General features: G+C 41.1%; 1 protein-coding gene across 3 annotated transcripts in view; it reads left to right on the top strand.

Moving 5' to 3' along the window:
• Window positions 1-9903, top strand: part of CACHD1 (cache domain containing 1) — a 271565-nt gene extending 261662 nt beyond the window's left edge. For 2 of the 3 annotated variants that reach the window (XM_029617728.1, XM_029617730.1), the window contains exons 24-26: window positions 232-309; window positions 1194-1295; window positions 8856-9094. In XM_029617728.1, the coding sequence (XP_029473588.1) occupies window positions 232-309; window positions 1194-1295; window positions 8856-9094 (419 nt within the window). Of the gene's footprint in view, window positions 1-231; window positions 310-1193; window positions 1296-8855 lie in introns of all 3 variants that reach the window. The other variant, XM_029617727.1, reaches the window with a different exon arrangement.
• The last annotated feature ends 3134 nt before the right edge of the window (window positions 9904-13037 follow it).

Genomic DNA, 13037 nt, shown 5'->3' with positions numbered 1-13037 from the left:
GACCTGAGGCTAGAATACATAGCATAGTGCAAGGCAGCCGTTGGTGAATGCCACATGTCGGCCTCATCCCATCATGAATGGAGGCTGTGTAGTCGTTTTGGTCTTAATGAAAGGGGACCCAATTGTGCTACCTTCTGTATTACAGTGCACAGAATTTCTGCCATAGGCAGCTGATCTAATGAAATACATAGCACTTTTGACAGTTCTCTCTCCTCTGTCTGTTGCCTGCAGAAATGTCAGTGCGCATGTCTAACCTGGAAAATGACAGAGATGAAAGAGATGATGACAGCCATGAGGACAGAGGGATCAGTAAGTGCCGAGCTACATAACAGCAGAAGCTTCTACACAATTCTAAGATTTCCAGACAGTTGTTAAGAGTTTATTTTTTATTTTATTTATTTATTTTTTTTAAGTTTCTTAGTAACTCGTTGGTTAAGGCAGTTCATTTCACAATGGGAAAATCCTTACTCTAGTGCCAGCCATTTATCAGGCTCCGAGTTAAGAGCTTTGCCTGCCGGTACCCTTCTGTACTGCAAGTTCATATATAGAGATGCAGGGGGCAGATGCATCTAATATTTGCTGCAGTGCAAGAATTGCTCCAGATTTATCATCTGCTATATTCAGTGATTAAAATTGGTGCAATATTTGCACTGGAGCAAACATTTGCTACATCTGTGTCTTAGTATTGTACTTTTGTTTCTAAGGTGTGTGCAGTTAGAGGAGGAGCACAGTGTTGGAATAGCACGCTGGCATCTGCAAGAGACCATCACTCCTAATCCACAGCCAAATAACTCCATTCTTGGGGTAAATGTACCAAAGTTTTGCTCCGTTATAAAATCCGTTCCTAGTTTGCAACATTTGTCACTGAGGAGGAGGAGTTTGGAGCAGTTTTAATCCTGCAGCAAATGTGTGATAAATTCACCATGTGATAATGGGTACAAACTCACAAGGCATATTTGATGTGTTCTAAGTTATGACAAACAGTTTAAGCTTTGAGTGTCTTTGTAGAAATGTGCATTTACTGCCTAAAAGTTATTTCCAGGACAGTGACTGTAGAAACTCCACTGCAATCTGCAAAACACTCTTAGAAATACACCAGGCATTTTGTTTTTAACTTGTAATTACTTTGCGAGATATGAAGGGATACTCTCCTTCCAGAATTTACATAAAGAGCCATTACTTGTTTCCGACAGTCAGCAACACAAGATTCATAGCAGCTGTTATCGAGCGACATGCACACAGCCCTGAGCGCCGGCGCCGTTACTGGGGCCGATCGGGAACAGAGAGCGACCATGGTAAGACCTTGGGCAGACCTTAGTGCTGTTCTATTTTACCATTGCAAGAGACCACAAAAGAACTGAAGTTGTCATTGATCCATAAGATGATGAATCTGAGGCAGTGGGTTTAAGGAAATGATCTCCTGAGGTCTGTTCCTTGATTCTCTGCAGCAGTTTTGACACTGCTTAACGAGTGGCTTCCAGAGCTGATTCACAGCACCCCAAAAAATCTATCTGATTTGTCGGATACCCCCAATAAATATTCATGAGTCATATTTGCATGCATGTTCCTCAGAACCCAATTAATTTACATATGTTGGTTGCCCTGAAGTCCAGACCTCTCAAGGGGAAAGTTGCAAGGATCAGATTCAGGAACCACTGGTTTAGTCTAAGATGGTTTGCAGAAAAAATGTTAGTTTTTTGCTTAAAGAAATATTTTAGGACTTGAATATTGTGCAGTGTGTGTCTTTTTTTTCTTTGCTATCAAGATAAACAGAAGCAACATTTCAGAATTCTAACAAAATACTGCAGCGCAAGCATAAATGTATTTGTACATAATTTATGGGGCTGTTTTCAGATTTCCGCATTGGGATGAAATCTGTGGCTACTTTTTACCTGCCAACTTTGCACCAGTTTTCAAAGACAAAATATGCGCATATTATCATTTTGAAACCTGTACCTGTAGCCGTTTGCACCTTCATTTTGTGTGGATATTTTTCTCTGTAGACAAACGGGATAAATTAGCCAATGCCAGTGGTGGGTGATATCACCCGTGCAGCTGCTGCTTCAGGCGATCCCCTTGGTCCTTCTTTGTCTGAGCTAGCACATGGATGAGGACCCCTGCTCTTGTAGTTGTTTTCTAAGATTTTTTACTGTTTCTTTTCTGCCACTGACTCCAGTTGTCTTTTCATCGTGTTTTTCTTTCCAGGTTATTGTTTTATATTTCCTGTGTAATTAAAAAAAAAATAAAAAAGTGTTCAGTGCCCTCTCACTTCCCCTCCCCTCAAAATTCACTTCAATTGTACAGGAAACCTTTTTGTGATGATGGAGGCCATCAATGATTTTAAAAAATGTCAGTGTGGCTGGAAGATATTGTGTGTATCTGTACAGGACTTCTGCTGCTGGTGCATCAGTCCAAACCACAGTGTCCTCAACTGCCCACGCAGAGGCAGAATGTCACCTAGGGTTCGTTGTTCTGGATCTTCAAAACGAAAGCTCTGTGCTTCTCCTACTCTGAAACACTGTCAATGTGTAAGTTTAAAGAGCCTCAAAATTTAACCAGTCCTGGTCCTCATGGGGACATAAGGATGAGTCACTCTACCTTCAGAGTTCATTGCAAGAGGAGGCACTACAGGGATGAATATGTCAAGCAGTAAAAACTGGAACCCACCTATCATGTAACATCTCAGCACTACCCCTAAAACCTATTCAGGGGTTAACCTTGTGGCTATTCAGAGAGTCCTACAAAGCACTGCCCATGTCTGAGTGCACCTGTGCATGTGCTTCTGTGCTGGCTACCTGCTAACTAGATTCATGCTTGTCTTTGGGCAAGTTCCCTGCCTGCAAGGGTATCCCCTGGTGATTTCTAGGGCCACTGGGACCCTACTCAACCCAAGGGTCACACAGTTCCTAGAAATACCTCCACAGACCAAATATACAAAATACTGGGATGGTTAATCAGTCCAAGACAGGCAGAGCTAACAAATTAATAAGTTTATTAACAAAAAGTAAGAACAGTGAACAGAAAAGATTTAATCAGCAAACAGGAATAGGTAAAACAAGGATTAAACAGTAAAAGGTAACTAAACACTTTACACTACTTTCGAGTGCCTGGAGAGGTCAGGAAAAAGGCCATCTTCATGAGCTAACGGAGCCTTGGCATAGAGCTCTGCCCTGATCTTTACTCCGAGCTGAGACTAGAGAATTCCAGCACCTTCAGGGCTGGTTTTCTGCCTGCAGGGTCAATCAGTGCAAAAAGCACTAAGAATCATTCCCTGACCAATGCTCTTTTGACTAGCAATAGTTTTTTGACCAGTGGCTCTGCAGATTGTTTGTCTTATATTTCCTCAGAGATGCTGGGATGTGTATGCTGTTCAAGCTTCCTTCTGAATCAAGGCAGCATCCAAAGCCTCTATATGAACTGCAGTGCAGAGGTCAAACACCACTTCTAGGCCAGCATACAGGAAAAGTGTCACAGGGCAGAACAATAAACCATATAACATGCGAAACCCCTATTTTGCCACTACACTACACTGCCTTCATTGACACAGAGTTCCTCTGTACTAGAGGCGACCTAGAAGGTCAATGAGTCCTCCAGATATGATAGTTCCTTCCAAGATCATGTCGGTGTACAGAGGGGGGTAGCACTCCCAACTCCAGCCAGAACTGATGTGGTGCAGTTGAGGACTGCCTAAAACATGTTTGGTGTTGAAGAGTACTGCATCTATAGCATGCTTGATGCCGAAGTCCAATGAATCGAATAGAACACTCGGTGGAAAGTCAACTACACTGGACAGGAAACGTTCAGCACTGAAATGCTTGGCAAAAATTAGATCACTGGAAGCCAGTCCATCTTTGACCCCAGGACCAATCTCTGAAGGAAAATCTGGAACTGTCCTGGTGCATGCTATAAGACATTTTTCTGGTACATGCTGTCCCATGATCTAGTGAGGAACCAGTGCAACCAGTTTTGAAGCACATGGAAAAGTATCTCCTTTTCTAGATTTATTCTTAGCAAAGAAGTCCCCAGTCCCTGCCAAAGGCATGGAACTCATGGATGCATCTTTTCTCCTACAAGGTGTATCTCCTCTTAAAATCTTCATCAAGGCCAGGCCTTAAAGGATCGTATAAGAAGTAACAGTCAAGAAGATTGGGGGACTTACTCTCTCCCTGACTGAATTTCAAGACAAATCATTTATTTTCTAAATTCTGGGGAACCTCACCTCAGTGTTCTGACAAGGAAATGTCCACAGGACTACAGTTGGGCCTTTTGCCATATTTGCCCAGGAGCACATCGCCACTAGAAGACCTTAACTATCCTAACTTACTGCAGAAAATGGCAGAAATAAAAATATCCAATTCTCTTATAAAGTCCCTCACATAGTGGTTACATCAGACAAATGTGTTAAAAGGAATTTTTTTCACCAACCCCAGTTCCATGAAGATCTGACCTCCGTTGCTTCCATGCAGGGCTGGGGAGTACTTCTCAGAGATTTCTGTTTTCAGAGAATTAGTTCAGCCCAAGAAAAATTGATAAACATAAACCAATTAGAATTGAGAGTGATTTTCAATACGCTGTTAAGTATTCATTGCATGACTGTAGAGGAAGGTTGTTTTGGCTGAGACAGACAACCAGATAGCAATGTTTTTCATCATGAAACAAGAGAGAACAAATTCCTTCAAACTTTGGAAGCATCCGAAATCTAGAAATGGGCTATTGCCCAGGGAATTTCTCTTCTAGCTGTCTATCTTCTGGAAGACCAGAATCAGATAGTTGACAGCTTAAACCATCAGAGCCATGTGAATTGTCACTGCATGACCAGATAGCGTAGGAAATTTTCCAACTTTGGGGTACTCAACAGATAGACCTCTTTGTAATGATACATCCAAACCTTCAGTCTTTAGTGCTAATAGCCTGGATGTTGAAAATCAATGGATCTAATCCATGCAGCTGACATTAAGATTGTTCTCCTGGCTTCAAGAAAATTCTCATCTAGGAATTCTTACAATTTTAAATTGAAAAGATTTAATATCAGAGTGCTCAATTCACAGTGAGGAGCCTTTTAAGTGTTCTGTTGCTCTTCTACTAGAGTATCCATTAAGCCTGTCTAACTCAGTTTTAAAAACCAGCTCTTGCCAGAGTTCACCTTAGTGCTATAGCAGCATACCCTGAGGAGTGGGAGGGCACTTCCAGTTCCTATCAACTCACAGTTACTAGATTCACGAAAGGGCTCACACAACTAAGACCTCCAATAAAAGGGCTTCCAGTTCAGTGGAATATAAACGTAGTCCTTGCTCAGCTCATGAGCATTTGAATCTTTGGCGAGAGTTCACCTGAAATTCCTTTTTTTTTTAAGATTTTTGATAGCCATTACAAAGGGATGGTAACTTTCAAACTGGCACGCAGGCGCACATTGGCGCATGTGTATTGGCGCACGCCCAGGGACGCAGACATTGTATAACTTGTGCTTGTGTGTGCGCACGTTATAAAATATCCTGCGCATGCACGTATGCGGCTAATTTTAAGTGGGCATGCAAATCCTGCTTCTACCGCTTAAGTCAGGGGATTTTAAAAGGGGCGCGTGCCCACGCCATTGCCGGTTTCACCAGTTCGTCCAGTTAAGATTTAGGTCCTCTAATAACCTTTACTCTCTCTAGTTAGCTCAGCTCTTAAAACCTCTCAGATATGGCTAATTTTATTTTTTTTTAAACTTACACCTCCTCCATAGTAGAAGTAAACTTCTGCGGGTTTAGACCTGGCCACATGCCCGGGCGAGTATTTGTACGCACAATACTCAGCCCCGTACCTGGACCGTTCGTGCCCTGCCCAGACCACACCCCTTTTTGAGATGTGCGTGCTGCGGGAGATACACATGCATCTGGCGGCTTTTAAAATACAGTGGGTGTGCACAAGCCCAAATTGTGCACGCATCCCCTAATTGATGCACGCCTCCTATCCCGTAACTCTTTAATTTGCTGATGAGGAACTTTGTCAAACACCTTTTGAAAATCTAGATACACTATATCAGCTGATTTACCTTTCTCTTATTAACTTCTTCAAAATAACCTAACAGATTTGTAAAACAAGGTTTCCCTTTGCTAAATCTGTGTTGGCTCTGCCCCATTTTCAGTGTCTATCCAGATGGCCAGTAATTTTGTTCTTGAGAATAGTTTCTACTGTTTAGCGAGGCACCAATGTTGAGCTCACCAGTTTGTAGTTTCCCAGATCATCTCAGAACCCTTTTTAAAACTGGGTGTTGCATTAGCCACCCATCAGTCCTTTGAATGAGAAGCTAGAGATTATTAGTAATAAATCTACAATTTCATGTTTTAGCTCTTTCAGAACTCTGGAGTGTATACCATCTGGTGCCAGTGATTTGAACTTTTTAGTTTGTCACTTTGCTCTGTTACATCTTCCCACTTCACCGTGTTTTGCTTCAGTTTTTCTGAATCATCATCTTCAAAGAATGTTTCTGGCATAGGTATCATCCCAATACCTTCCTCGGTAAAGACCAATGCAAACTTAAAATTGTTTTCATGTATATCTGAAGCATGAATCCTATGAGGGAGCCAGTTGGATTGCTAGATGACCGAGGAGTAAGAGAGGCAGTTAGGGAAGACAAGATCATACAAGTAAAGCTAAATGAATACTTGTTTTTTCATCTCTCTGGCAAGCTTCTTTTCAAATTCTCTTTTGGACTGCCTTATTAATGCTTTACATCTACCTTGCCAATGCTTATGCTGTACATTACAGTTTTTGAAAGATGTTCTTTAATAGCTTCTTTCACCTCTCCATTTAACCATGCTGGCAGTTTGATCTTCTTTCTACCTTTTCTAATGCATGGAATACATTTAGTTTGGGCTTCTAAGATGGTGTTTTTAAACCTTTAGATCTGGCTTTGTTGAAGATCCCTTAGGACCACAGCATGATGCCATAGACTCCTTTGTGTGATGAAGGCATCATTCACAAGGATCTGTTTGTTCCTTGTTTGCTTTAACCCTTGCTCTGCTGGGTCTGAAGTCCCTGCACTCCATGCGCAACTTCCTTATTGGGTCAGAGGGTATTCAGAAGTGGGCTGCATTTCTCAATCACTGCAAAAATGGAAGGAAATGCTGTGATCCTTTTGAGGAGCATAGAAATGGGGGAAGGGTTGCTACGGAGCGCCAACATTCTTTTTTAACTTACAAGGGATAGGGTTGTCATTCTTTCAGGGGAAAGGGGCTGAAGCCCCTACTCTTTATTGTGTCAAGGATGTGGTGGGGAAGGCTTGCATGGTTGACTGGCATTTTGGGCTGCTTGGTGTAGGGGATTTTGACCTGTGCAGCATGCATGCAGTAACAGGCTCGCTGCTCCTTTTTGGTGAGGGTCTTTTACCATGTATATGCTCTGCATATTAGATTAGTGACTAGGTCACTAAGCAAAACTAAGTGTGCCATTTAGTGGTTATCCCTGTGGACCAGATTGAAGAATTGGGCAAAAGTCTCACATTGTGTGTATAATTTCGCTTAGCACCAAAACTGTGCCTTTCACAATTTTTTAATTTCTGCAAGTATATGATTTGCATTATTTTTGTAGCATGCTTTCACTATTTTTATTTCAGAGTAATGGAAGTTATCTGAGTTTTGGCAAAAAAAAATTAATGTTTAGTTGTAGTAATGCAAAATGTTTTACAGATGCAAAGAACTTGCAGTTTCATATGTGTGTGTGTGTGCTTCCTGAACTGTTAGGACACGGTTATTTAGTCAGGAAGTGGCTGGTTGTTTTATTGTTGAACATGAATCATGAATTATAAAATTGTAGGCCAATCATTAGTTCCCAGGTCCCTGTGGTAACTACATCCAGCGTGATGAACAAGGGAAAATCTAAAATGGTTTGTGATGGCCCCCAAGAGATTAGGTGACAAATTTTCAAAGCACCCTGAATGTGTGTTATCTGCTCAAGTTAAAGTGCAGTCGGCTGGAGGGAGAGCCAATGTAGCGATTTGAGAAGAAGAATTACATGGCCTTAGTCACCTTGGAGGAAGATAAGTCGTGCAGCTGAGTTTTGAATAGGTTATATAGAAGAGAGGTTCAGAGGGAGACCTGCGAGGAGCAAGTTGTAATAGTCTAAGCTGGAAGTAATGAGAGCGTAAAAGAGGGTTCTGAAAAGAGGAGATGAGTTTTGGTAATGATAGCCTCTCCCCTGCTCTCTGGCAGCTAACATGCAGTCAGAGCTGCTTCCTAATCAAGGAGCCAGGCTTCAGAAAAGAAGAAACTCTTAAGCTCCAGCCTTGGCAGCTTTCGGCCAGGCCTAAACCCCAGGCCAGAGCAGTAAGGCTCATCCTTTATTGTTACAAAGTGTTTGCGGTGGTGGGGAGAGCATCGTTGTATCTACCCCTGCTCAAATAGCTTTTTTCAGTTCTTACCAAATACTTTATTTTCTTGCCAACTGCATGGTGAGTCTACTTTTACAGTGGCTGCTATTCAACAAAACCCTGATTTTGCCTGATAATTGCCCTTCCCCCGGGGAAACCACAAAGAATTTTCATGAAATAGGTTCTTATCATATATGAAATCTTTCTTTCTTTTTTTTTTTTTAAAGTAATTTGCATTTTCCCTCTCCCTTTGCAAGGTTTCTCTTGCATGTTTTCATGAGTAATGATTTAGTGGTAAAGCATTCAATGGGAAGGGATGAATGTTGCTTCTAGCCTTTTAAACGTTTGAAATAATGCACCTTGGAGGGATATTGATGAGCATTACAAGGCCTCCCCAGTTTTGGGAACATGCGTTATCACTTAGCTTCAGACTGCACTTAGGGTTTTTATATCCCCCTCCCACTTAATACGATTTACCTATCTGTATCTTTTTGTTTCCTTCCAGGCTACAGTACCATGAGCCCTCAGGAAGACAGTGAAAATCCGCCCTGTAATAATGACCCTCTATCGGCCGGGGTCGATGTGGGGAACCATGATGAGGATCTGGACCTGGACACTCCTCCACAAACGGCTGCACTGCTGAGTCACAAGTTTCACCACTACAGGTTACATCACCCCACACTACATCACTGCCATCACCTACAGGCTGCAGTCACAGTACACACCGTCGATGCAGAGTGCTAAAGACTGCAGGGGAAACGTGAACAGACAATTCACTTGTACTTCTATTCCTGCCAGCAGTAGTTTTGCCAATTTTTTTTTTTTTGGGGGGGGGGGGGCAAGGGGGTTTCTGAGCAATCTCGTTGCAAGGATTGTTTATTTGCAGATGGCAGGATTGGCTCCTAAGGAGAGAAGATGAAGAGGATTGTATTGGCCCTGCGCAGAGAGAGAATAAGACCGAGCGTAAGCTATGTTAGACTTCCAAACATACTGCAATCTTGGAGACTCTCAAACTGAGCCAAGGAGGGAGAAAAAGGCATTTGCTTTCATCAACTGGAAAAGTATAAATCGGTGCAAAAAAAGATGAAGAATATGTTAATCGTATGGATACTTTTTGATGGGGGGAGGGGCAGGGTGGGTGTCATGTTAGTATTGCTGTTTTGAGGACTAAGAACTAAACCATGCATCTCAAATTTTTAAGTAAAGGATTATTTTTCTACTATTTATTGAACCTATGGACATAAAAGAACTTTAAAAAAAAAAAAAAAAAGAAATAAAAGAAAGGTGTCCTGAGCAAGTAAAACATTCTTCTTGTTTGTAAGGTGGCCTACCAGGGACAAAGGTAGCTGCTTTTATAGGTAACCTGCATCCACTGCCCGCCCCTCTTCACAAAGCCTGGGGGGAAATGAGGAAACCGTTCTACGACCTGTTTACAGCAAAGCATTATTTTCGTACAGTCCCTGTCCAGCAATTTTTCTAAAAAAAAAACCTGTATGATGTTCAAACACAGCTTTCCCTGCATCCCCCTGGCTTCTGGATTTCGGCCATGCTAGCCGGAGCCGGAGAAAGCAAAATAGAGAAGGTTGTGCCAAAATGCTATTTTGCAGAGAAGAGGGATCAGCTGCTGTCACTAGGGTTTAGCAGTGCACAGAGAGTGGACTTCACCAGCCCTGACACACCAGGGGACGTCACTACTTCAAGCTGTTTTCTTTTTGTTTGTTCTTTTTTATAAACATGGTGTATTGGTATCACAATTTGTGATTTAAAATGTTATGAAGATGTGGTTTGCACTGTGCATACAACAGTCACCCGTTTATATGTAGGCTTTCCCCCCCTAAAGATCATCAAATATTGTTTTAACGATAGGTACTTAATACTGTATTATGTAAAGACTGTTTTTTTTAACAGTGTGCAAATTATATATAATTGTGGTCGGAATCCCCTTTTATACTGTGTATAAAACTGCAATCTCTAGTGAAATAAACTGTGTAGAAGTATGCTGGATGAGGTTATTTTTGGCCTTACAGGACTGATTGCTTCACTGTACTTTTCTGAGGTGTTTTATTTTTCAAATATAATTTTACTGAACCCTCCGTGTACAAATTAGCCTTCATTGCCAGTTCTTAGAGGGTTTATGTCTAGGAGCAGACTGGAATGAAAATGGTGGATTTTAATCCTCATGTGGGGAAGCTTGCCTGGCGCATGCATTGCCGGCAGTTGAAAGCTGTTGCGAGAGATATTTTAATTCCCTGTCGGAATCTGCGTGATGATTCCCTGGCTCACCAAGTGACGGAGTTTCTGAGAAAGGGAGAGTTCACAATTCTAACAGCACTGAGGAGCTGCTGCTGTACACGCAGGTTACTATTTTCCTGATGACGTGAAACTGGCATTTTAAGGTGCTGGTGCCGGGTGCAGCCTGTTTCCCATTGACTTATTCTTGTACCCATTCTGTCTTGAGCCACCCAGTTTAAAGCGGTAATTTGAACTTTGGCTGGTAGTTTTCCATTTGATACAGGACAAGAGCTGTGAACTATGCCATGGAGTAATGATTTACACCTTATACTGAAGGAAAAAGCACTGTACATGTGAGGAGGAGACGTCTTCTGCTTTTAATTCATAAATAGCTTGACCAGCAAGCCTGTTAAGAAATACAAGAAAAAAATTACTCACCTGCAGGGGTCTAAGGCTTTATATGTTTAATGGGACACAGCCAGCATGGATTTACCGAAGGGAAGTCTTGCCTTACAAACCAGCTTTTTTTTTTTTTTTGAAGGGGTTAATAAACATGTGGATAAAGGTGGACCAGTAGATATAGTGTATTTGGATTTTCAAAAGACATTTGAAAAAGTCCATCATGATAGACTTCTAAGAAAACTAAAAAGTCATGGGATAGGAGGCGATGGCCTTTAATGGATTGCAAACTTGGTTAAAAGAAAGGAAACAAGAGAGTAGGATTAAATGGTCAGTTTTCTCTGTGGAAAAAGGCAAACAGTGGAGTGCCTGAGGGATCTGTACTTGCACTGGTGCTTTTCAATATATTTATAAATGATCTGGAAAGGGATACGAGTGAGGTTATCAAATTTGCAGATAACACAAAATTATTCAGAGTATTTAAATCACATGCGGATTCTCATAAATTGAAAGATTGGGCATCCAAATGGCAGATGAAATTTAATGTAGACTAGTGCAAGGTGATGCATATAGGGAAGAATAACCCTTGCTGTAGTTACATGATGTTAGGTTCCATATTAGGAGTTACCACCCAGGAAAAAGATCTAGGCATCATAGTGAATAATATTTTGAAATAATCAGCTCAGTGTGCTGCGGCAGTCAAAAAAGCAAACAATGTTAGGAATTAGGAAGGGAATGGTGAATAAAATGGAGAATGTCATAATGCCTCTGGCTCCATGGTGAGACCTTATCTTGAATTCTGTGTACAATTCTGGTCGCTGCATCTCAAAAAAGATATAGTTGCACTGGAGAAGGTACAGAGAAGGGCGACCAAAATGATAAAGGGTGAGGAAAGGCTAAAGAGTTTAGGGCTGTTCAGCTTGGAGAAGAGATGACGATGGGGGATATGATAGAGGTCTGTAAAATCATGAGAAGAATAGAACAGGTAAATGTGAAATGGTTATTTACTCTTTTAGATAATAGGACTAGGGGCGCTCCATGAAGTTAGCATGTAGCACATTTAAAACTGGAGAAGATTCTTTATTACTGAAAACACAATCAAACTCTGGAATTCATTGCTGGAGGATGTGGTTAGGGCAGTTACTGTAGCTGGGTTTAAAAACAGTTTGGATAAGTTCCTGGAGGAGAAGTCCATAAATTGTTATTAATCAAGTTGACTTGGGTGATCTTGTTGACCTGCAAATGAGTGCATATGGTGAAATATATGTGTACTTTACCTACAGAGCTTTTGGCAAAAATCTTAACTATACCTCCCAAGATGCATTTCTTTTCTGTGATGCAGTTTGCATGCATACTTCATCTCTGTGCTAATAGTGAAGATTTTTTGTGTAATTTTGCATCTCATTACCTGATTAGATGGGTTTTACACATAAACTCGCAAAAGCTAAAGTAAGCATTGAACGCGTTATCAGCGTGCAAACATCTAGCTTACACATGCTAACTGTGCTTCCTAACATGCACACTCACATTTGCAAATTCAAATGCACTTTAGTATATTAGTTTCTTTGTTCACTGTCCTGTTTGTACAGCCTAGAAGGCTGGTTTGCCAAATACAGAAGTTAACAATGAGGTTTAAAAAAAAAACCAAGCCAACTTTATTTCCTGAGTTAGAATATGTTTTAGTGTAAGAAATGCATCAGAAACACCCCAGAATACGCCTTCACAGCCAAGCTTGGATTATAAGCAGGTGAATGCCAGCGTCTTTCTTGCAATTACATTTATGGTGCTTTCTAGTATGAATGATTGGGGGGTTTTTCTTACAGGTACCATGCTACAGAGAACAGTGGAGAAGTCATTGCCAGTACAAAACACACTTTTATGAAAGCATAGCCCTAATTTTAAAAAAAATGAATATTTAGAGTGTACATACACATTTATTAATCTTACACTTTAAGAATTAGAAATGTTTCATTTTGGCTCCATTGTGTTCCCAGTGTGGCACTTGTAATTAAAAGGTTTATTATAAAGGACACTTATGTACATGCATATCCTTTTG

The sequence above is a fragment of the Rhinatrema bivittatum genome, chromosome 10 (assembly GCF_901001135.1).
Source record: "Rhinatrema bivittatum chromosome 10, aRhiBiv1.1, whole genome shotgun sequence".
Taxonomy (NCBI): Eukaryota; Metazoa; Chordata; class Amphibia; order Gymnophiona; family Rhinatrematidae; genus Rhinatrema; species Rhinatrema bivittatum.
This window is presented reverse-complemented; position numbering and strand designations above follow the sequence as displayed.